Source organism: Eriocheir sinensis, chromosome 4, assembly GCF_024679095.1.
Source record: "Eriocheir sinensis breed Jianghai 21 chromosome 4, ASM2467909v1, whole genome shotgun sequence".
NCBI classification, from domain to species: Eukaryota; Metazoa; Arthropoda; class Malacostraca; order Decapoda; family Varunidae; genus Eriocheir; species Eriocheir sinensis.
The window spans coordinates 25,261,519-25,285,768 of NC_066512.1; the positions used below are offsets into that span (position 1 = coordinate 25,261,519).

The 24,250-nt window shown below is 44.4% G+C and overlaps 1 protein-coding gene across 4 annotated transcripts in view; it reads right to left on the reverse strand.

The window, feature by feature from the left end:
• Nucleotides 1–24,250, reverse strand: part of LOC126981012 (cyclin-dependent kinase 6-like) — a 139,702-nt gene that overhangs the window by 47,905 nt on the left and 67,547 nt on the right. For 2 of the 4 annotated variants that reach the window (XM_050831627.1, XM_050831616.1), the window contains exons 3-4: nt 21,779–22,246; nt 19,289–19,457 (exon numbers count right to left, since the gene is read on the reverse strand). In XM_050831627.1, coding sequence (XP_050687584.1) covers nt 19,289–19,457; nt 21,779–22,004 — 395 coding nt within the window. In that variant the 5' untranslated portion in view covers nt 22,005–22,246. Of the gene's footprint in view, nt 1–19,279; nt 19,458–21,778; nt 22,247–24,250 lie in introns of those variants that run through there. The other 2 variants (XM_050831636.1, XM_050831606.1) reach the window with 1 other exon arrangement.

Consider the following 24,250-nt stretch of genomic DNA (forward strand, 5'->3'; position numbering starts at 1 on the left):
TACCTCTTCTATACGTTTAACCCTTTTCATTCCTACTTCCCCCACTCTCCCTCTTTTCGTGGTCTACATAGATAAGGCATACCATCTACATTCCGCATGGTACTTTTTTTATTCTCTGTCTTTCTGGAGCAAGGCGTGGGAAGGAAAGGGGAACAAGATCTCAGTTTGGACATAACGGAGGACGTGATGCTGGTAAGAGTTCGTGGTGTGTGTAAGATTTTGGTTACTCGAAGATTTACCAACCAATTTCCTTTATTAATATTTTGTTTTTCGTGAACTGTCTATTGCTTTCTTTCTGTGTTATCCTATTAATATTCGTCTCGGTGTAAATCATTGTGTTATTCGAAGATTTAGCGACGAATTTCCTTTTTATCTATTGCATTTTAGTTTCTTTTCTCTCGCTTTCTTTGTGTCATCATATTCTATTGTTTCTCTTTTTTTTTTCTCATGTTCTCGTATTCTAACAGTTTCTCAAGACGTTCATTTTTAAGTATTTACACAAGCAAGTATTTAACAACTAAGACAACAGCATTTTTTATATATTCTCTTCTATACATCTACTTGAGAGAATAAATGTATCTTATAGTCTCTCTCTCTCTCTCTCTCTCTCTCTCTCTCTCTCTCTCTCTCTCGCCGCCCCCCGCCCCCCGTGACACCGCCGCTAATCCCCGCGCATCACACGGTCGGCGGGACCCTTTGGGCGGCCGCCGCGGGAACGTATGTCGCGCGCCAGGCCCCGCGCGGCGCCCCGGCCCGGATGTGTGCGCCTGTCTGTCTGTCTGTCTGTCTGGGGGTGCGGGTGTCTGTCAGTGCGTCTGTTGTATCGTAATTGGTCTTTTCTGTGCCTATACCTCTATTTTACTTTTACTATTTTTTTTCTGCCTATCTGTCTGTCGGTTTGTCTGTCTAGGCCTAGGGAGGTCTGTCATTCTGTCTGTTCTCTCATAATTTGGGTTTACTATGTGTCTACTTGTCTGTCTATGTTTTGTTGGTCTGTTTGTCTTTCGTTTTGCCTGCCTGTCCGTCTATTTGTCTGGGAGTGTGTCTGTGTGTGTGTGTGTGTGTGTGTGTGTGTGTGTGTGTGTGTGTGTGTGTGTCAGTCGTTCTGTCTGTTGTGTCATAATTTGCGTGTCTTTCTTTCTGCCATTCTGTTTGTTGATGTGTTTATTTGCCCATTTCTTTGTTCGTCCAATGTCTGTTAGTTTGTTTTTCTGTGAGTGTTTTTTGTTTCGTTTTTTTTTATATGAATAACTTTTTTTTGTTTCACGTAATTTCCTTTCTTCCTTTCTTTGCCTCTGTCTGTCTGTTTCCATCTCTCTCTCTCTCTCTCTCTCTCTCTCTCTCTCTCTCTCTCTCTCTCTCTCTTTCAAAAGCCCACGCTGGGAGAACATAAATTCGTGTCGTGAGGGGAGGCAGCACACGAGAGGAGGAGGAGGAAGAGGAGGAGGAGGAGGAGGAGGAGGAGGAGGAGAAGCAAGGACCAGCAGCAGCATACACAGCCTTCCCAGGGGTCGTAACACACTGGCTGCTGCCCCCCCCCCCGTGTCCCCCCTTACATCCCTATTCTATACCCCCTATCACCCCTCCCCCCAGGGCTCCCCCCCCCCCCGTTACACGCCCCCGCATTAACCCCGGGTATTCTTCCGCCATTAACCTCTCCCTTGCTTCCTCCTCCTCCTCCTCCTCCTACTACTACTACTACTACTACTACTACTACTACTACTACGACTGCTACTTAGGGAAGGCATTTGGGCATCCGTCTTCTTCCGATTCGTCACCACTGAGTTTTTGTTTTATGAAGTTTTTTTTTTTTTTTTTTTTTGTCTTTTAAGTGTCTTCCGGTTATGGTCACTAGTGCTTTTTTTTATAATTTTCTCCCATTTTTTATTATAATTTTAATGGTTATGTTTAGTTTTTATCGCTCTATCTTTGTCGTGGGAAGGAAGAGCAGCGTGATAACATTTATATTATATTTTCATCATAAATTGTCTAAGGTATTTCAATTAATTAATTCACCTGAGACTTATGAGGCGATTAAAACTAAGCCTTTTCCTATTACATCTTTATCTCATTAAATGGTAAACAAGTAATACCACCTTCTTTTGTTTTAACCAGAAACGCACACACACACACACACACACACACACACACACACACACACACACACACACACTCAAAACACGCATAACTCCACAGAAGCAACAACAGGAAGGAAAAAAAAGGCAGGATGGAAGGAAGGAGGGAGGATGGAAGGAACAACGGGGGGAAGAAAATAAAGCAAGAACGAATGAAGGATGGAAGAAAGAAAGGAAGAAAGTTGGAAGGAGAAAGAAAGGAAAGGAAAATGCAGGAGGGAAGGAAGGAGGGAGGATGGAAGGAACGACGGAGGGAAGGAAAGCAAGCAAGAATGAATGAAGGAATGAAGGATGGAAGAAATGAAGGCAGAAACGAATGAAGAAAGATGGAAGGAGAAAGAAAGGAAGAGAAGAAAGAAGAAAAAGAATGCAGGAAAGACAGGAAGAGAAGGACGAAGAAGAAGGGATGCAGGAAAGACAGGAAGAGAAGAACGAAGAAGAAAGAAAGGAAGAGAAGAACGAAGAAGAAAGAAAGGAAGAGAAGAACGAAGAAGAAAAAGAATGCAGGAAAGGAAGGAAGAGAAGAACGAAGAAGAAAGGAAGGAGAAAGAAAGGAAGAGAGGAACGCAGAGGAAAGGATGCAGGAAAGACAGGAAGAGAAGAACGCAGAAGAAAGAAAGGAAGAGAGGAACGCAGAAGAAAGGATGCAGGAAAGAAAGAAAGGAAGGCGTGCAGCATGAAGGCGTGGGCACAATTAGCGTTACAGGTGGCATGGCATGAGGCGGCGTGACGCGAGGTGGCGCCCGAGACACGCTCAGGGGGCGGGGCTGCACGTCACGTTCCTCCCATCCCGCCCCGCCCCGCCGCCCGCACCCCTCACTCCGCGGCGCCCCCTACCCCTTTGTCTCAGTGCAGCGGGGAACAAAGAGCCCGGCCAGCCCTAAGCACTGACAGGTAAGGCAAACACGTAGGTAAATGGTCGTCGTGGCGTGAGGATGTGTCTACTACCACTACTACTACTGCTGCTGCTGCTACTGGGGATGTTACTACTACTACTACTACTACTACTACTACTACTTCTACTACTGCTGCTTGGGTGTTCTTGTGTCTAGTGTTAGGGGATGGGAGGTGACGGAGGGGAAGGGAAATGGGGAAGGTGAGGTTTTGTGTGTGTGGGTGAGGTTGTGTGTGTGTGTGTGTGTGTGTGTGTGTGTGTGTGTGTGTGTGTGTGTGTGTGCGCTTCTGGGTTAAAAATATGTTTCCTGTTGGCTATTTGAAGACTAACTGTTAAGCAGGTGACGGGGAAGAAAAAGGTCACTGGTTGTCTTCTCTAAATGTGGTAATAAAAATGCTACTCTTCTTCTATGTTTGTTAGTTAGTTTTATTGGTTTAGCAGTTTTAAGTTATTGTTTTCGTTCCCTGTATCGCAAGAGGTCAAGAGGCAATGGGTTAATGAATGAGTTTCGTGAATCTATATATTTTGCTGGATTTCTTAACATGAATAAATAATCTTCGTGTTTCATCTCCCTCCATTATAACTTCCCCTCGTTCCGTAAGTATAATCATAACTATTAACAAACTATTGCTTCTATCCTTTGAAAATAAACAAGTCATATATAAGTAAGCATACATCTTTAAATATCGAATCTCCTTACAAATTACCATTTAACTTCCCCTCGTTCTATTAGTACAATCATAACTATTAACAAACTATTGCTTCTATCCTTTGAAACTAAACAAGTTATACAAGTAAGCATACATCTTTAAATATCGAATCTCCGTACGTTATAAACTTTTCCCTCCTTACAAATTACCATGATAAGAATTAAAACCGTTCCTTCTTAACCATTAAAATGCTGTTCTTTCTATCCCCTGAAAGTGCGCAACAAGTCATACAAATAAACCTTTTCAATTTCAATCCCCGTCCATTGCTATTTGTTCCGTTCCATCGCTAAAACCACACACCACACCACAGCGGCATTCCCCTGTTTGCAAAGTGTGGCGGAACGGTATCCTTCCCTCCCTTGAAACCAAATAAATCGTACTGTTCCGCTCACTGGCTCAAGACCACACCGTTCCGCTCCTTGAGGCCGCCCCGTATAGTGTTCCGTGCGGTGGAGCCTAACTGCCTTGTTTCGCGTCTAACGCCAACACTGCATTACCCGCCTCGGTGCCTTAAGAGAAAGACGCGAGGTTCCGTTCCTTTTTAGACCAAGATCGGAATTTTCATTGAGACGCTTTCGCCGCTTCTTCTTCTTCTTCTTCTTCCTCTTCTTTTTCTTCTTTTTTTTTTTCATTTTCTTTTATGTTAGTTTCGTTGACATCTCTTTTTCTTTCAATTCTTATTCTTCCTCTTCCTCTTCCTCTTCTTCTTCTTCTCCTCCTCCGTTTATAGTCCATCTTCTCCCATCTTCAGTGCAAAACCTAACACTTCCAAGTCTTGTTGTACTGTTCCTCTCAATGTTCTTGGTCTTAAAACGCTTTCACCTCTCACAATAACAATTTCCAAAGGCCGATATGGAGATTAATCGCGTTCTTATGAGTGTTTCTTGGCATTCGTGGTAGAGAAGCTTCGTCAAACTACCACCAGGTCATAAAACTGTCCCTGGAAATGCTCGCCTCAACTCCTAAGACAGCCTCGTCAAATGTGTGTCCTTGGCCGCCGATATGGATAAGAATATGACTCTCAGATTTTATTATGATGCTTTTCCCTGCGAGTAAAGGCTTGTCGCTACGTTCCTAAAGCTGCAACACTCCTTTTGGTTCCTTAAGAAAGAGTTAGATTCTTGAGCAACGCCAATCTGTTCCGCGTCTTCAGATGAAAGCCGAATTTTTCAGTGTCCAAGAGGAAAGCCGAGTAGTTCCGTGTCTAAGAGGAAAGCCGACTTGTTCCGTGTCTAAGAGGAAAGCCGACTTGTTCCGTGTCTAAGAGAAAAGCCGAGTAGTTCCGTGTCTGAGAGGAAAGCCGAGTTGTTCAGTATCCAAGAGGAAAGCCGAGTAGTTCCGTGTCTAAGAGGAAAGCCGAGTAGTTCCGTGTCTAAGAGGAAAGCCGAGTAGTTCCGTGTCTAAGAGGAAAGCCGACTTGTTCCGTGTCTAAGAGGAAAGCCGAGTAGTTCCGTGTCTAAGAGGAAAGCCGACTTGTTCCGTGTCTAAGAGAAAAGCCGAGTAGTTCCGTGTCTAAGATGAAAGCCGACTTGTTCCGTGTCTAAGATGAAAGCCGACTTGTTCCGTGTCTAAGAGAAAAGCCGAGTAGTTCCGTGTCTAAGATGAAAGCCGACTTGTTCCGTGTCTAAGATGAAAGCCGACTTGTTCCGTGTCTAAGAGAAAAGCCGACTTGTTCCGTGTCTAAGAGAAAAGCCGACTTGTTCCGTGTCTAAGAGAAAAGCCGACTTGTTCCGTGTCTAAGAGGAAAGCCGACTTGTTCCGTGTCTAAGAGGAAAGCCGACTTGTTCCGTGTCTAAGAGAAAAGCCGACTTGTTCCGTGTCTAAGAGAAAAGCCGACTTGTTCCGTGTCTAAGAGGAAAGCCGACTTGTTCAGTGTCTAAGAGAAAAGCCGACTTGTTCCGTGTCTAAGAGAAAAGCCGACTTGTTCCGTGTCTAAGAGAAAAGCCGACTTGTTCCGTGTCTAAGAGGAAAGCCGACTTGTTCCGTGTCTAAGAGGAAAGCCGACTTGTTCCGTGTCTAAGAGAAAAGCCGACTTGTTCCGTGTCTAAGAGAAAAGCCGACTTGTTCCGTGTCTAAGAGGAAAGCCGACTTGTTCAGTGTCTAAGAGGAAAGCCGACTTGTTCCGTGTCTAAGAGGAAAGCCGGCTTGTTCCGTGTCTAAGAGGAAAGCCGGCTTGTTCCGTGTCTAAGAGAAAAGCCGGCTTGTTCCGTGTCTAAGAGAAAAGCCGGCTTGTTCCGTGTCTAAGAGGAAAGCCGGCTTGTTCCGTGTCTAAGAGGAAAGCCGGCTTGTTCCGTGTCTAAGAGGAAAGCCGGCTTGTTCCGTGTCTAAGAGGAAAGCCGACTTGTTCCGTGTCTAAGAGGAAAGCCGAATAGTTTTGTTTTTATGAGATAACCCGTTCCGTAATCAAGAAGCTTTCTACCCTCTACCCTCAAACTATGGACTAAGCTTCCAATCGATGTCGTCACTGATGAAGTAAACGGTTAATTATGTAAAACCAAGGGTAACTTCGTGAGGTGAATCCTTGGCTACATTTTTTTTCACTTTTTCCGTGCTGATGATGGCCCCCACAGAGACCTTCGGGTTATTACAGCCATTAAGTTCTTCAGTGAGGCTCATGACCAGTAATGTGTAATAATTCTAATATTAAAACTAATAACGTGGTTGTGTGTTCCGTATCGTAGAAGCTAAACCGTTTTGGGTGTCTATTCCGATCCTGGGACGGAGACTGTACTGCATGTGTTCCGCGGAGCTTGCCACGTTCCCCCCCTGCAAGCACGCCCCCAACAGACGCCTCTTTCGCCTCAAGGTCTTAAAGCACACACACCTTGTTTCGCTCCGCCCCGTCGCCGCCGCCGCCACCTCCCTTCACCACCACCACCATCACCGCCCCGCCACCGCCACCACAACCACCAGTCCACCGCCACAAGAACACATTAGCATCATTGTTATTGTTACCTCTTCTTCCTCTTCTTTCACCCGTCTCTTCCTTCTTCTTTCTTCCTCTTTATCGTCCTCTTTCTTCATTTTACCGCCAAATTTATTATGCCTCCTCTTGCGTTTCTTTCACTTTCCTCTTCCCCTTTATCTTCCTTTCTTTTCTTTTCCTCTTTCATTTGCTCCTTTTCTTCCTTCCTTCTCTTCTTCTCGTCATTCTTTTCCCTTCTTCCTCCTCCTCCTCCTCCTATTCCTCCTAATATAATGATACTTCTACTTCCTCCTCCTCCTCCTGGTCTTAATACTCCATGCTTCCTTTTCCTCTTCAGCTTCTTATTCTACTACTACTACTACTACTACTACTACTACTACTACTACTTCTCCTTGTCCCTCTTCCTCTCCCTCCCTCTCCCACACCACACTTCTCACCTTCACACGGCCCCCTCGCAAAGCCCTCCCTCGGTCAGACCTCTCTCTCTCTCTCTCCCCATCTTCCTCTCCCCTCTCGTTGCCTCTTCGCTCTTCCCTCCCCTTGCTCCCCTTGGCCTCGCAACACTCCCTCTTCCCCTCCCTTCCCCCCCCTCCCCAACGTCCACCACCTCCAACATTACCTTCTCCACCTCCTCCTCTTCTTCTTCCACCGTCTCCACCTCACGTTTGAAGCCGCAAGGAGGATCTAGAATGGTGGAGGAGGAGGAGGGGGGGGGGGGGAGGTGATGGTAATGGCGCAGGTTCCATTTTTTTCCCTTTTTCATAATTTGTTTCTCGTTTGTATTTTATTTTTTAGTTTTTTTTTTCGTTCTACAGGAAGTCAGTGTAGTTTTTTTTTCATTCTGGTCTTTTTGCGTGTGGTGGTGGTGAGGTTGTGGTCGTTTTCAGCTATTTCCTTTCTTTTTCCTATTTTCTTTCTTTTTCCTTTTTTTTTTTACTCCCGGGCCTTTTCACAGCTTTCACCTTCCTCTCCGTTACCTAAATGTTTGGTGTCTATCTGTTTCGCTTTCCTCTGTTTTCAGTCTTACTTTTTCTTCCCTCCTTCTTCGTCTTAACACTCTAACAGGACCATTTTTCTTCTCTGCCAACTTATCCCCAACTCTATGTCATCCTTTTGGTGTCTATGTTTCGCTTTTCTCTGTTCTCAATCTTACTTTTTCTTCCCTCCTTCTTCGTATTAACACTAACATAACCATTTTTCTTCTCTGCCAACTTATCCCCAACTCTATGTCATCCTTTTGGTGTCTATGTTTCGCTTTCCTCTGTCTTCAATCTTACCTTTTCTTCCCTCCTTCTTCGTATTAACACTAACATAACCATTTTTCTTCTCTGCCAACTTATCCCCAACTCTATGTCATCCTTTTGGTGTCTATCTGTTTCGCTTTCCTCTGTCTTCAATCTTACCTTTTCTTCCCTCCTTCTTCGTATTGACACTCTAACAGGACCATTTTTCTTCTCTGCCAACTTATCCCCAACTCTATTTCATCCTTTAAGAACATCCTCCTTTCACAAATCTAATGTAGACGTCTTTTTTTTGTCTGTTTTATTTTATTTTAGTTTCTTCGTTTGTACCTTTATTTGACATCGCCCACCCATTACAGACCAAGCAAGGACCTTTAAAACCAGTCCAACCTTAAGCCTTTAAAGTCGCAGCGGCAGCCTTTAAAAGCCCTTAAGGAGAGGCCGAAGGGGGTGAAGGGGACAAGGTCATTATTTTTTAGGGCAAACTAAAAAAAAACAAAAAATAAACTAACCAGCATAATAACAGGTTGCTAAAAGGAAATGCCGCCGAGAGAGAGAGAGAGAGAGAATAACAGGGAAATGAGATAAACTGAGACCAGCTTTTACACAATTCTCTCTCTCTCTCTCTCTCTCTCTCTGTCTCGTTCATGTCGCACGCAGATCACGTATGGGAACGAGTTTGAGACGTGTTTTCGGTGAGCGGGGATCGAACCTGTGTTTTATGGCCCGGGATGCCTCGAATTCTGCTGCCGCCGAGACCTTTCAGAGGGGGGCGGGTCACTTCCCTTACACCTTTTTTTTTCTTTTTTGTCTTTTTTTTTGGTTTTTCTTTTTTTCTTTCCCACGATCTGTAGTTGAATGTCTCTGGTTGGTCAGGGGAAGGGGTTGTTGTTTTTGTTTTTTTGTTTTTGTTTTGTTGTTTGGGTTCTGTCTCTCTGTCTGTCTGTTCTGTCTTTGTCTATTCTGTGTCTGAGTCTCTCTCTCTCTCTCTCTCTCTCTCTCTCTCTCTCTCTCTCTCTCTCTCTCTCTCTCTCTCTCGTCCGCAATCGTATTCAAGATTTTGCGGACGTCACTCTCGCGGGGAGGGGAGGGAGGGAGGAATTGGAGAGAGAAAGAAGAGAGGAGGTGGAGAAGGAGGAAGAGTAAGGACTGTCTCTCGGCTACGGGGTGTGAGGAAGGGGAAGGGAGGGAGGGAGGATGGAAGGGGTGAAAGAGAAGAGAAGAGGTGGAGAGGGAAGAAGGGAGGAAGGGATGGGGAAGGGTTGAAAAGTAGGGGAGGGACTAGACAAGGAAGGACAACAGGGTAGGATAGGTAGGAAGGAGGGGCAGGGAGGGGGAGCTTGTGAGGGTAGGGTAGGATGGGTAGGTAAACAGATAGATAGTTAGATAGATAGGAACATAAGGAGTCTGTCAGAAGCCGGTAAATATAGATGGTACAAATGACCATAGCTTTGCAAAGTAAACTAGAAACATAGGAGACAAATAGATAGATAGATAGATAGACAGTTTTATTCACCATATACTCACACAGTTAACTTCAATTATATGAGTTTTATTTTTACAGCAACTCAACTCAACTCAAGGGAAACAAAAAAGTGTAGAAAAAAAGCCCGCTAATCTCTGTTCCTACATAATAATAAATAGAAAGATCGCTAGACATATACAGTATTTAATGAGCACATCTTGCAATATTAACAACAAGCACACGACGTCAACAAAACAATATATAAAAAGAAACACAAAATACAAAAAAAAAAAAAGGGGGGGTGTTGAGAGGCGAGGTGAGGGGAGGAGAAGTAGGTTGCTGGGGGAGGAGGAGGAGGAGGCGGAGAGAGGCAGGGGAGATACATAGGGTGCTGGGATTGAATAGTGAGGTGAGGAGAGGTAGGGTAAGGGGGGGAGAAATAAGGGAGAGAAAGTACGGGGTTGGGGGAAGAGAGGGAGGGGAAGGGATGGGGGGAGGGGGCGTGGCATGGGAGATACATGTGACACAGCGGGCCGGCCAGGTATGCAGATGGACACATGATAACACCTGACAGTACACGTCCCGCTGATGATGGCCGACACACACACCTGACCGGCTGCCTGACTGACTGACTGGATGACTGATTGACTGACTGACTGGATGGATGGATGGATGGATGACTGGCTGACTGAATGGCTTTTTGACTGGATGGCTAGCTGACTGACTGAATGGGTGACTGGCTGACTTGGTGACTGACTGACTGACTGAATGGCTGATTGACTGTTTGCTGGATGGCTGACTGATTGACTGACTGACTGGATGGATGGATGACTGGCTGACTGAATGGCTTTGTGACGGGATGGCTAGCTGACTGACGGACTGAATGGGTGACTGGCTGACTTGGTGACTGACTGACTGAATGCCTGACTGACTGGATGATTGACTGACTGACTGACTGGATGAGTGGGTGGCTAACTGACTGAATGGGTGATTGGCAGGATGATTGACTGACTGACTGACTGAATGACTACCTGACTTGATGGGTGACAGACTGATTAACAAAACGATTGACTGACTGACTGACTGACTAGCTGATTGTTTAACTGATTGATCGATTGACTGACTAACATCCTAGATTTTGACTGAATAAGTGACTGACTGACTTACTGATTAACTGGCTGACTGATTATCCGGTTGACTGACTGACTGACTGACTGAAATCGAAGTGACTGACTAACTGACTGACTACACACGAATATAACATTGTCCATTTAGCGACTGTCAAGCAACAAACCAATCAATCACAACACGCAGAGTGGATGACAGGCGAAAACACAGATAGACAAAATCAACCACGACTCAACCAACTGCCTGATTGAAGAGCTGATACAGTGGCCGCCGACTGACACCACCTACTGACTGACTGACGGAGTGACTGAATCAATATCTATCCACTGAAGAACACAGACAGGCGGTGAGAGAGAGAAAGACACACAGACAGAGGTAGAGACTTGCGAATTAAGGGAAAAGATGGATGGAAAAGGCGAGAAATTGTGAGAGAAAGCTGAAGGAAGAACAGGGATGGAAATAAGAGGAAAAAGAGAAATTAGACGAATAATGGAAATAAGAAATAAGACGAATAAGATTGAAATAAGAGTAATAAGAGAGACAGAAAGAGACAATTGTACAGACAGACAGACAGACAAAATGTAAACCTAGACACAGCCGAACAGACAACTTAAAAGACATATAGACAAACAGAAAAAAACAGCCATTCTTTTTAACACAGCCAGAGTCAAACAGCCATCTAGACAAACCAGACAGCCAAAAAACAGCCATTCATTTAGTCAGACACAGCCAACAGATACCCAGCCATCCAGACAGCCAAGAACAGCAATACTTCTAGCCAGACAGACAGCCAGCCATCCAGCCATAGAGATACAGCCATTCATTTAAACATACACAACCAACAGCCAACGAAACAGCCATAGAGACAGCCAGACACACCCATTCTTCTGATCAAACACATCCGAAGAAACACCCAAACAGCCATCTAGACCAAACATCCAGCCAAACACAGCCATTCATCTAGTCAAACACAGCCAACCAGCCACCCTAACAGCCATAGACAGACAGACAAGACACCAAACGTTCCAGCCCACGCCAAGCCACACCCCACGCGTCCTCTTTCCTCCCAAGAATGTTAACAATGCACACCCAGCCTCCCTTCAGCACAGATCCCGACAGCCGGACAGCGCGACAGCTTGGTAACCTACATAAGCTCTCCTTTTCTGCCCACTCACCACCTCGAAGAAAAGGCATAGAAAAAGAGAAAAGAGAGAGAAAAGAACACGGCCTTATCTACCTACCTACACTAACTTACACAATCTCTTCCTTTTCCGTACATTCTATTCCATTTCATACCTGCTCTTCCGTCCACTCAACACCTCGAAGAAAAGGCAACGGAAAAAAGAGAAAAGAAAAGGAAAAGAACAGAACACCTACCCATCTATCTACCTACCTACCTACCACTCCCACTAACATACACAATCTCTACTTTTCCATCAACTCACCACGCCCAAGATAAAGAAAATGGAAAAAAGAAAAGGAAAACAACATCTCTCCATCTGTTTACCTACACTAACCTTTCCACACTAACCCCCATAATCTCTTCTTTTCTTCTTTTTCTTTTTTCCTCTTCTTTTTTTTCTTTTTCTCTTCTTTTCTTCTTTTCCCATCTCTTCATAATCTCTTCTTTTTCCACCACTCACTCAACACCTCGAAACTAAAACAAAAGTAAAAAAAAGAAAAGGAAAAAAACAACACCTACCTATCCCCCCCCCCCCCCTTTCACTCCTCTTATCCAGGTAACCTTTGGGCTGCCTACCTGGCCATACATTCTACACCTCCCCTGATAAGAAGACAACCTGCGCTAAATGGCTCGGTAACGTTTTATACTGAAGGAGGAAAGTTCACGGTTTGGACTTACACGAGAGAGCCCGAGACAAATAAGGTTAGAGTTAAATGTTTTTTTTTGTTTTTTGTTTTAGTGACGTGACCTGGTTTGTGTACAGAGCCACACACACACACACACACACACACAGGAAAAGGAACATAAAAAGAAGGGAAAATGAAAAGAGGCAAAACAGAAAGAAGCATAAAAAGACAGGAAAATAAAAAAAAGAAAGGAAAAGAAAGAGAAGACATGAGACAAAAAGAAGGAGAAAGACAGAAAAACACACACAGGAATAGAAGAAAAAGGAAAAGAAAAGGAAAACAAAACAGAAACACACACACACACACACACACACACACACACACACACACACAGAGGGACAGACAGGAGGCCGCATACCCCGAGATAACCTTATCGGGCTGTCGGCCACGAAAATTCGACAACCGAAGAAGTGACAGAAATGACGCGGCCGCAAATGAATGGACAGGAAGGGAAGGAAAGAGGAGGGGAGGGGGGAGGGGGGAGGAGATGGAGAAGAGAGGGGGAGGGGGAGGAAAGGAAAGAGAAGTTAAACAATGGGAGAAAGAGCGAAGGAAAATAAATAAGGAAAGGAGAAGGGAAAGGAAGAGGAGAGGAAAAGAAAATAGAATAGAAAGAGAGGGGAAGTGATAGAGGATGGGAAAGGGGGTAAAAAAAAATGTAAGAAAAGGACAAGAAAGGAAAAGGAAAGGAATGTAACAAGAGAAAGGGAGGGAATGAGGAAGATAGAAAAAGGAAGTGAGGAAAGAGAAAATGAGAAAAGGAAGAAAAAGAAAAGGGAGGGAAGGGGAGGGAAAGAAAGAGACGAAAGGCAAGAAGAAGAAGAAGAAGAGGAAGGGATGGGAATGGAAGAAAAGGGAAATGAAGGGAGATGAAAGGAAGGGAAGAGAAAGGAAATGAAGGGAAGAGAAAGGAAAGGAAGGGAAAGGAAAGGAAAGGAAGATAAAGGAAAGGAAGGGAAGCGAAGAGAAAGGAAAGGAAGGGAAGGGAAAGGAAGGGAAAGGAAAGGAAGAGAGAGGAGAGGAAGGGAAAGGAAAGGAAAGGAAGAGAGAGGAGAGGAAGGGAAAGGAAAGGAAGGGAAGAGAAAGGAAAGGAAGGGAAAGGAAAGGAAGAGAAAGGAAAGGAAAAGAAGATAAAGGAAAGGAAGGGAAGCGAAGAGAAAGGAAAGGAAGGAAAGAGAAAAGAAAGTAAAAGAAAGGAAAGGAAGGGAAGGGAAGCTTATCCTGCCCCGGCTACCTACTTTCCTTCCCTTCTTGTCACTACTGCCTCAGGGGAACCACAAGGAAGAGGGGGAAGATAAGAGCCCCCCACCTCTCTCTCTCTCTCTCTCTCTCTCTTTTGTATTTTTTCCCTTTATTCCAGTTGTTTTATGTATTTTATTTTGAGTTTTGAGTTTTAATTCAATTTTTTTTTATTATTGTATTTTTTATTTATTTTCTCGGCACACATTTATCAGTCGTATTAATTTATTTTGTTTGTATTTCACGTCTTTCTTTAAGATTTATAAGTATGCAACACCATCTACTACTACTACTACTACTACTACTACCACTACCACTACCACTACTACCACAACACTAGCCCACCAAGACCACTACAACACCATACCATTAACCCCCCACCCACCACCACCATCACCACCACCACCACTATCACCCCCACCACAAAAAAAAGTACCGACTCACCCTTTCAAACATTATCACAACACTCCTCTTCCTCCTCCTCCTCCTCTTCCTCCTCTTCGCCCTCTTCCTCCTCCTCCAATCCCATCCTATCAACATTACAACTTCCATTACCGGCGAAGTCTCTCTCTCTCTCTCTCTCTCTCTCTCTCATAATAAGTCAACGATAGATAAAAACACCTTCCCTTACACCATTAGTCCTCCTCCTCCTCCTCCTCCTCCTCCTCCTCCTCCTCCTCCTCCTCCTCCTCCTCCTCCTCCTCCCCCTCCTCACAAAAAGGCTCGTAACAATAAATGAAAACAGCCACAATCGCCTTCGCCATTATCGCCGCTAACAGACAAAGATTCGAAGGGAAGACAAAAAAAAAAAGGAAGACATAAAAGGAAGAGTTGGTAATGGCTTGAGAAATTTATTGTTTTTTTTTGTTTTGTTTTCGTTTTTTTTTTACACCGGCGCTGTCCATTAGAATACCTTGATTTGAGGGGTTTTATCTATTCTTTTCTACCTGTATTGTCACTACTACTACTACTACTACTACTACTACTACTACTACTACTACTATTACTACTATTGAAGAGAGGAGAAAGAGTAAAGCCGCAGTCCAAGAAGAAGACGAAGAGAAAGAAAAAAAAAGAAGAGGAAGAAGAAGAAGAAAAAGAAAAAGAAGAGAAGGAAGAAGAAGAAGAATCACTATCATTTAATTATTACCAACAACTTGTCTGAGGAGGAGGAGGAGGAGGAGGAGGAGGAGGAGGAAGAAGACAAGTAGGAAAAATTGGGAAGACCAGAGGAAGAAGTGGAAAAGGAGGAGGAGGAGGAGGAGGAAGAGAGGGGGAGGTAGGAAGGAGGAAGAGGAGGTAAGCTGGAGGGAGAAGACGGGAAGACTAGGAGGCAGAGAGGAGCCAAGGAGGAGGAAGAGGAGGAGGAGGAGGAGGAGTAACTGATTGATTGGGTAGACAAGGCAAGGACGATTGAAGGAATAAGGAGGAGGAGGACTGAAGGGAAGGAGAGAAGGGGAGAAAGGGAGAGAAAAGGGGAAAGATGATAATGGAAATAAATGTAGAGGGAGAATAAAGTGAAAGAAATGAAGAGAAAAAAGGATGAAAATGAGGATAGAAAGAGAAAGGGGGGAGAGGAAGAATGAAAATGGAGAGTAAAATTGGATGAGGAGTAGAGAATAAAGGAAGGAAGAGAAGGAGGAAGAATGAGAGGAAGATAGGTGAAGGAGGAAGGAGATGAAAAAAAAAAGTTGGAGAAGACAGAGGGAGGAAACGAATGCTGGGAGAGATGAAGAAAGAGAGAAACACCGGAAGAAAACGATCAAAGAAAATAAGGAATAAAGAAAAAGGAGAATGATGATGATGATGATGATGATGAGGAGGAGAAGGAAAATAAGGAAGACTAGTGACCAGAATAGATAGAGAAGAGGAGAAGATAAGAATGAGAACGAAGGGAGGAAAAAGTAGGGAGTGGAAAAAATAAAGGGAGAAAGGGAGAAAAGGGAAAAAGTGGGGTGAAGGTAGATATTAGAGTACATGGGTAGGTGGGTAAATGGGTAAGTAGGTAGGTGGGTGAATAGGGGGACATCAAAAGAAGGAAGAGATAAGAAGGAGGAGAAGTAGAAGAGGAGGAGGAGGAGGAGGAGGAAGAGGAAGAGGAGGAGGAAGGGGTGGAAGTAGAAATGGATGAGTAAGTAGGAAGATGGAAGGAATGAAGGAAGAAGAAGGAGGAAGAGGAAGAGGTAGGAATGGGGTAGATAAGTGCTTAGGTGGGTGGGTAGGTAGGTAGGTGGGTAGGTGGGTAAGTGGGTGCAGGTTCCCCACTACCCATTAAGGCTTGCCCTGTTACGTTATCAGTCGCAGGTCACTCAGTCTTTGTTACCTGTGTGCGTGTGCGTGTGTGTGTGTGTGTGTGTGTGTGTGTGTGTGTGTGTGTTGTTGTTGGCCTTGTTCATGCCATTAGCCACTGTAGTAAAAAAGATAAAATTCCGTAATGGTAATAGAGTTTTGACAGGAATAGTAGTAGTAGTAGTAGTAGTAGTAGTAGTAGTAGTGAGGTGGTGGTGGTGGTGATGGTAGTAACAGTAGAAGTAGAAGACAAAGAGAGAACAACAACGAAAGATCAGTAGTAGTAGTAGTAGTAGTAGTCGTAGCAGAGGTGGGTAGCGGAGGAGCCCAAGGAACAGCTAACTTTTGTCCGCAGACCAGCTGTTGCCACGCTCCTCCTCCTCCTCCTCCTCCTCCTCCTCTACCTTGCCCACCTGCCTAGCCCCTCCCAATCAGTTGCCTACCCCCCTCCTCCTCCTCCTCCTCCTCTTCCAGTTTTTTTCTTTCGTCTCCGGGTCTGGTCTGGAAGAGAGGAGGTGAGGCGCCAGGGAGGAGGAGGAGGAGGAGGAGGAGGAGGAGGAGGAGGAGGTGATGCTGCTGGGGTTCAGGTTTTCTCAGCTGACCAAAGACGTGTGTGTGTGTGTGTGTGTAAGACTGTCCACACGAGTCTATTGTCCTTGCGTCAAAGGGATAAACCGAGAGAGAGAGAGAGAGAGAGAGAGAGAGAGAGAGAGAGAGAGAGAGAGAATGGAGATAAGGAAACAAGGATAAAGAAAACAGGAGAAAAGAAGTGAAAAGGAGGAAAAATAAAAAGAAATGAAACAATAGAAAGACATGAATTAAGTGACGGACAGTTGGATAGAAAGAAAAAAAAAAAGGAAATAAGAGGAAAAAAAGAGTGAAGAAGGGACAAAAGGATGGAGAAAAGAAAAGGAGAAAGAGAGAAGAAGGGATGAGGGGAAAGGAGGGAGGAGGAAAGGGATAGAGAACGAAAGAAGGAGAACAGGAGAGATAGATGGAGGAAAGGAAGATAAAGGGATAGAGATGGAGGGAAGGGGGTATGGAGAAGGGAAGAATGATGGAGGGACGGAAGAAAAAGGGATGGAGGAGGAAGGAAAGAGAAAGGGATAGAGAAGGAGGGAAGGGGGTATGGAGAAGTGGAGAAGGATGGAGGGAAGGAAGAAAAAGGGATGGAGGAGGAAAAATGGAGAGAAGGAGAGATGGATGGAGGGAAGAGGATGAAGATAGGGAGAGGGAGAGAGCGAAAGGGTCAGTTCGCGTGTTCACAATCTTCACCATCACCTCGCCACCACCACCGCCGCCGCAAGATCAACCACCATTCATCAACCAACATTCCTGACCTTCACCACCACCACCACAACCACCACTATTACCACTACCACAACTACCATAACTATCATTCTTACGACCACCATCACCCTACCACAACCACCACTATCGCAATCACTACTACCACAACGACTACCACTATCACCACGACTGCAACCACTATCTACTGACTGACATGCTCTCTCTCCCCGCCGACAGCTAACACAACAGGGATATGAGAACAAATGATCCCTAGTCTCTCTACCTCCTTCCTCCCTCCTTCCCTCTCTCTCCCTTCCTTCCCTATCCATCCATTCATCTATGTATCTCTCTATCTATCTCCTCCCTTTCTCTCTCGTCTGTCTCACCCCCTTCCCTCTCCCATTCATTTACTAATTCACGTATTCTCCTGTCTGTCTGTCTGTCTGTCTACCAACCTGTGTGCCTTTCTGTCTGTCTATCTTCTTATCTATCGTGGGGGTCATTTTTTTAAATCTCATTCTTGGGTTTATAATGATGTTCTGAAGATGCCGTGGATGTGAAAGGAATATGAAGTAGGTTGTTTTTTTTGTTATGTTTTTTTTGGGGGGTCTTTTGGGAAATTAAATAACTGTTCTGCATGTTAAGTAGTATTTCTTTTTTGCTTTTTTTTTTTGGTCTGGAGAAATACTTAAGTGGTTTATTCGATGAGATTTAAATTGAACGCCATGAATGGAGAGGAAAAAAAAGGAAAAACGAAAATAAGGAGCTTGATTTGAGGTCGCCCAGGGGAATTTCAAAACGATTTCTCGAGACTAAAATGAAAATGAAAATGAAAAAAGTGAATGAACGAAAAAGAGAAAGGGAAAAAGGGATTAAAAGGAAGGAGCTGAGATAAGGGAATAGAAGGAAAATGAAGCTGAAAAAAAATTGAATGAACGAAAAGGAGAAAGGGAAAAAGGGATAAAAGGAAGGAGCTGAAAAGGGAATAAAAGGAAAATGAAGATGAAAAAAAGTGAATGAACGAAAAGGAGAAAGGGAAAAAGGGATAAAAGGAAAGAGGTGAAATAAAGGAATAAAAGGAAAATGAAGATGAAAAAAAAAGTGAATGAACGAGAAGGAGAAAAGGAAAAAGGGATAAAAGGAAGGAGCTAAAATAAGGGAATAAGAGTGGCATAAAAAAAAAGCGGCTGGTAATATGGAGTCAAACGAAGGGATGAAAAAAAATAATAAAAGATGGAAGAAATGATGAAAGAGAGAGAAAGAATGAGAGAGAAAAAAAGCGACATCCGGGAGTCTGCTTTTGATCACCTCTCACTTTTTCTTTCCTTCTTAACTTGAGGATTGAATCAGAGGAAAAAAAATAAAAAGTGATGCTGAAGTGTTATGAATTACCGCGATGACTGAAAAAAAAAAGATAAGGAAGAGGAGACAGGACTAAAGAATAAGATAAGAAAATATGAGAAGATACGAGGAACAGATCAATGGAGAGCACACACACACAAAAAAAATAACAATAAAAAGTGATGCAGAAGTATTATGAAATGCACCGATGACTACAAAAAAGATATGGAAGAGGAGACAGGACTAAAGAATGATAAAAAAAAAAAAAAATGAGAAGATACGAGGAACAGATCGACGGAGAACAACAAAAAAAGAATAACAATAAATAAAATCCGTGAGCTGAAAAAATATATATTAAAAAAAAAACAAAAAAAAAAAACAGAACAGGAAGAATAGGCATTACAGAAAAGAGCAGAATATACACCCCACCCTTGCACTACACCCCCAAACACCCCCTCCACACACACACACACCTGCCCACCCCCCACCCACATCACCACCACCCACACCTTCACCAAACACCAATGCACGCTTTTGTAAACACCCCCACCCCCATACCCACAACTCCCCATCCCGACACACACCTGCCTACCCCCCACCTCAACCCCCACCCACACCCACACTCAACACCACCAATGCACGCTTTTGTAAACACCCCCACCCCCATACCCACAACTTCCCATTCCTATACCTCACCTCCTCCCCAACACAAACACCCCATCCATCCCCACCCCCCAATCACCCCCACACCTGTACTCACCTGACAATGTTGGGGTGCTCGAATCGCTCCAGCTGCTTCAGGAGGGAGATCTCACGGACGGCGCTGACGGGCACGCCATCCTCCGTCAGCGTGATGCGGATCTTCTTCAGCGCCACCACCCGCTCCTGGTTGCCACGGTCCCGCGCGTAATAGACAGTTCCGTAAGCCCCTGTGGAGGAAGGAGGCGCAGAAGGAGCGTTAGAGGGATGGTGGGACAAGAAGTGGAAGGAGCGGATGAGGAAGATAAGGATGCTGTAGGATGAAGGAAGCGCAGAAGGGTTAGGGAGAGGGCAAGTGACAAGAGGTGAAAGAAGGAAGGATGAGGGGTTATAGAAGGGGCAGTGTAGGAAAGACGGGGATGAGGACGAAGAAGACGAAAGGGCACGTAATGGACAGTTCCGTAACCCCCTGCAAACGAAGAAGGCGCAGAAGGAGGGTCAGGAAGGCAGTGACAAGAGGCGGAAGAAGGGAGAATGAGGGATTATAGAAGGGCAGAATGAGGATGAGGAAGAAGAAAGGGCACGTAAAGGACAGTTCCGTAACCCCTTGCAGATGAAGAAGGCGCAGAAGGAGGGTTAGGAAGGCTGTGACAAGAGGCGGAAGAAGGGAGGATGAGGGATTATAGAAGGGGGTGTATAGGCAAGACGGGGATGAGGACGAGGAAGACGAAAGGGCACGTAAAGAACAGTTCCGTAGCCCCTTGTAGATGAAGAAGGCGCAGAAGAAGGGTTGGGGAGATAGTGACAGGTGGGAGAAAGGGGTAAGTCTTTGTCTGTCTCATTCTCAAAACCTGTCTCGAACACAAAACACACCGACACAAGATTAAACCCTACACACACACACACACACACACACACACACACACACACACACACACACACCTGGCTGTTTCACCTTCTCCCTAATTAGTCTCCCTTACCTCTCCACTCCCACTCTTCGCCTTTATAAACAGATCGATAAAAGTAGGGAACAACAACTGACTCTCTCTCTCTCTCTCTCTCTCTCTCTCTCTCTCTCTCTCTCTCTCTCTCTCTTAAAAGCTAATGTGTGTCTGTCTGTTAAGGAGGAGGAGGAGAAAGAAGTGGAGGAAGAGGAGGAGGAGGAGGAGGAAGAGGAGGAGGAGGAGAAGGAAGTGGAGGAAGAGGAGGAGGAGGAGGAGGAGGAGGAGGAGAAGGAAGAGGAGGAGGAGGAGGAATGCAAAACAGAATTATTGGAACATGATTTTACTTTTCTTTCTCTTCTCTTTTTGTTATTCTTTTTCTCGTTTTTTCTCCTTTTTGGCAGAGGATGAAAGAATATGATGATGATGATGATGATGATGAGGAGGAGGAGGAGGACAAGAGGACTAAGATATGTATAGAAAGGGACAAAAAAAAAAAAGGATATATCTGAGGTCCTAATGGTCTAGTTATGTTTTTTTTCCTTTTCTTCCTTTAATTAGAGACTTTAGGGTTAATCCAAACTCGGCGCTAATGAGTAAAATGATTGATAAAGGTGGTTAATTATACAAGGTTCAAAGTTGACCGCTATTTTCTACTTCAACTTTTTCTTTTGTTGTTATTTCTACCATTTCTCTTATTTCTGCTTTTTCGATTATTTCCACTATTATTTTCTACTTTTACTTTACATATTTTACTTTTTTTATTCCTTTATCTCCTATTTTTGCAGCTGTTTCATTTCCCCTGTAAAGCTTCTTTCCACACACAAATCCACATTATCAGAAAAAAAATACAGACAGGTTAATGAAAGAGAACCTATTTATCATTTTTTTCTTCCTAAAGTGACTAGTGTGAATAAGTGTTCCGTATGTCTCAAATGTCTCACGGAATCGTAAATAGACATATGAATAAATGTTCCGTATGTCTCAAATGTCTCACGGAATCGTAAATAAACATATGAATAAATGTTCCGTATGTCTCAAATGTCTCACGGAATCGTAAATAGACATATGAATAAATGTTTCGTATGTCTCAAATGTCTCATGGAATCGTAAATAGACATATGAATACATGTTCCGTATGTCTCAAATGTCTCATGGAATCGTAAATAGACATATGAATAAATGTTCCGTATGTCTCAAATGTCGCACGGAATCGTAAATAAACATATGAATAAATGTTCCGTATGTCTCAAATGTCTCACGGAATCGTAAATAGACAGAGAGAAAAGTTTACACATTGCGGCGGACAAAGACAGAGCGACAGAAATAAATATAAGTATCTAACAGACTATGGAGTGAAAAGACAAAGATTGAGAACACAGTAAAAAACAGACGCAAATAAAAAAAAAAAAACAATGCAAAAAGATTACTCAGAATATTGACAACGAAAAAATGACAACAAAAACAGTGAAATAAATACCCAAGAACTGAGTGATAAAAAAAATAAAAAAACATGACTGAGAAAAATCTGATAAATTATGAATCAGAATAAAGAATGAGAGAAAAAAATCAAAATAAAGAATAAAAAAGTCCTCCCTCCTCGTCCTTACCGTTGCCGATGATTCTGATCTCCTGGTACTTGTCCGTCACCCTCGTGCGGTCGTCGAGGGGGCTGACGGGCGGACCGGTGGCGGCGGCGGCGGCGGTAGCGGCGGCGGGGGGCTGCAGCGGCTCGGGGGCGGGGGCGGCAGGAGGGGTGGGAGCAGGGGAGCCGCCCCCCGCCCGCCCCCCGCCCGTCTCCCCGGACCCACTACCGCTAGAGCTTGCCATGGTCATCACCGTGGGCTGGGGGGGTGCGGTGGGGGGTGGAGGGGTGTGTGGGGGGGTAGAGTGTCGAGGGGAGGGGGTGAGGGGACGCAGGAGGGGTATGGCTGGGGTGGAGGTGGCCTGTAGGGTGTGATGAGGTGGTGGGGGGGGGGGTGTGGGGGGTAGGTGGAGGGCGTGGGTGTGTGGTGTAATCGCCTTCAGCACCTCCGTCACCACCTGCAGCCACCTGTCACACCAGTCACCATCACAACCTGCGGGGAGAGAGAGGGAGAGGTGAGTGAGGGAGAGTGTGTGTGGGTAAGGTATAAGGTGGTGAGTTAGGGGAGAGGTGAGTAAGGGAGGGAGTGGTAAGGGGGTAAGAGGTAAGGAAAGGGTGGTAGGTAAGGTGTTTAGGGGAGGGAGGGGAGAGAGGGGAAAGGGGAGGGAGGTGAGAGAGGGAAAGGGAGGAGGAGGAGAGAGGGAAAGGAAGGAGGGAGAGAGAGGAAAGGGAGGAAGGAGAGAGGGAAAGGGAGGAAGGAGAGAGAAAGGGAGGGGAGAGAGGGGAAAGCAGAAGGATGGAGGGACAGATAGAAGGTACAATCGATATGAAAAGACCAATAAAAAGGAGAAAGAGAAAAAGAAAACAAGATAAAACGAAAAAGGGAAGAGAAAGAAAAAAAGAAAGAACGAGAAAAGATAAAACGAAGAAGGGAAGCGAAAGAAAAAAAGAAAGAACACGAGAAGGATAAAACGAAGAAGGGAAGAGAAAGAAAAAAGAGAAGAAAACGAGAGAAAGATAAAACGAAGAAGGGAAGCGAAGGAAAAAAAAAAGAAAACGAGAAAAAGATAAAACGAAGAAGGGAAGAGAAAGAAGAAAAAGAAAACGAGAGAAAAGGTCGAACAAGGGAAGAGAAAGAAAGAAAGAAAGAAAGCAAAACAGAAAAGAATATTAGACAAAGAAACACGCGAAGAAATTAAAATGAAGGAAGGAAAGACACGAGAAGAGGAAGGAAAAATTTACACGACAAAATATATAAAAAAACAATTAAACAAACAAACAAATTCAAGAAGTCCACATTCCTCTCAAGACCGTGATTGGGCGACAAACACAAAACACACACAAAAAAAAACCGAAAAAACACTGAAATTCCAAAAAAAGTCGGACAATAAAATAAGAATTAAACTTTATCTGATTAAAATTACATCTTCCAGCGACATTCTCTCTCTCTCTCTCTCTCTCTCTCTCTCTCTCTCTCTCTCTCTCTCTCTCTCTCTCTCTCTCTCTCTCATCTTCCTTTTCCAAACCCTTCTTCTTCTTCTTCTTCTTCTTCTTCTTCTTCTTCTTCTTCCTCCTCCTCCTCCTCCTCCTCTCTTCCCCATCCATTCATATCAAGTTCACCTCCAATGCCTCTTTCACCTCCTCCTCTTCTTTGTCTTCTTCTTCTTCTTCTTCTTCCCCGTCGTCCTCCTTTTTGACACACACACGCACACACACACACAAAGAGGAAAAGAAAACAGACTTTGAAGAGAGAAAGAAAGAAGAGAATAAAAGAGAGCAAAGAGAAGAAGGACGGAGAGAGAGAGGAAGGAGGGTGGATGCTGGAGGAGGAGGAGGAGGAGGAGGAGGAGGAGGAGGAGGTAGCTATGATTAAAACAAAAGAAAATTATGAACTCAGCCACTGCAGAAGGAGACAAAAGGAGAGGAACAAAAGGCTTATGTTTACAAGGAGAAGAGGAGGAGGAGGAGGAGGAGGAGGAGGAGGAAAAGAAGGGAAAGAAAAGGAGAGCCTGAGCAAAGAGGACTGGAGCCTAGGTATGTAAGAGAGAAGAGGAAGAGGAAAAGAAGAGGAAGAGAAGAAAGGCCAAGAAGGAAAAATGAGGGGCAGGAAAGAGGAGAAGAGAAGGAGGGAAGAAGAAGGAGAGGGAGATAGAGAGGAGCGAGAGAGAAAAAGAGGAATTAGAAGGAAAATGAAGGAGGGAAGAGGAAAGGAAAGGAAGAAGAGGGGGAAGAAGGAATAAAGATAGGAAAAAGAGCATTAGGGAAGAAGAGGAATGGAAGGAAGGAAGGAAGGAAGGAAGGAAGAAAATGGTGAAAAAGAAGGAATGGAAGAAAGCATCAAAGAAGAAAAGAGGGATAAGGAAGAGAAGGGAAGAGAAAGAGGAGATGAAAAAGGAGAGGGGGAGGAGGAGGAGGAGGAGGAGGAGGAGGAATCTACCTTTCCACCTAAACAGATTTCTTTGTATTGTTTCTATGTTTGTTTATTGATTTCTTTACT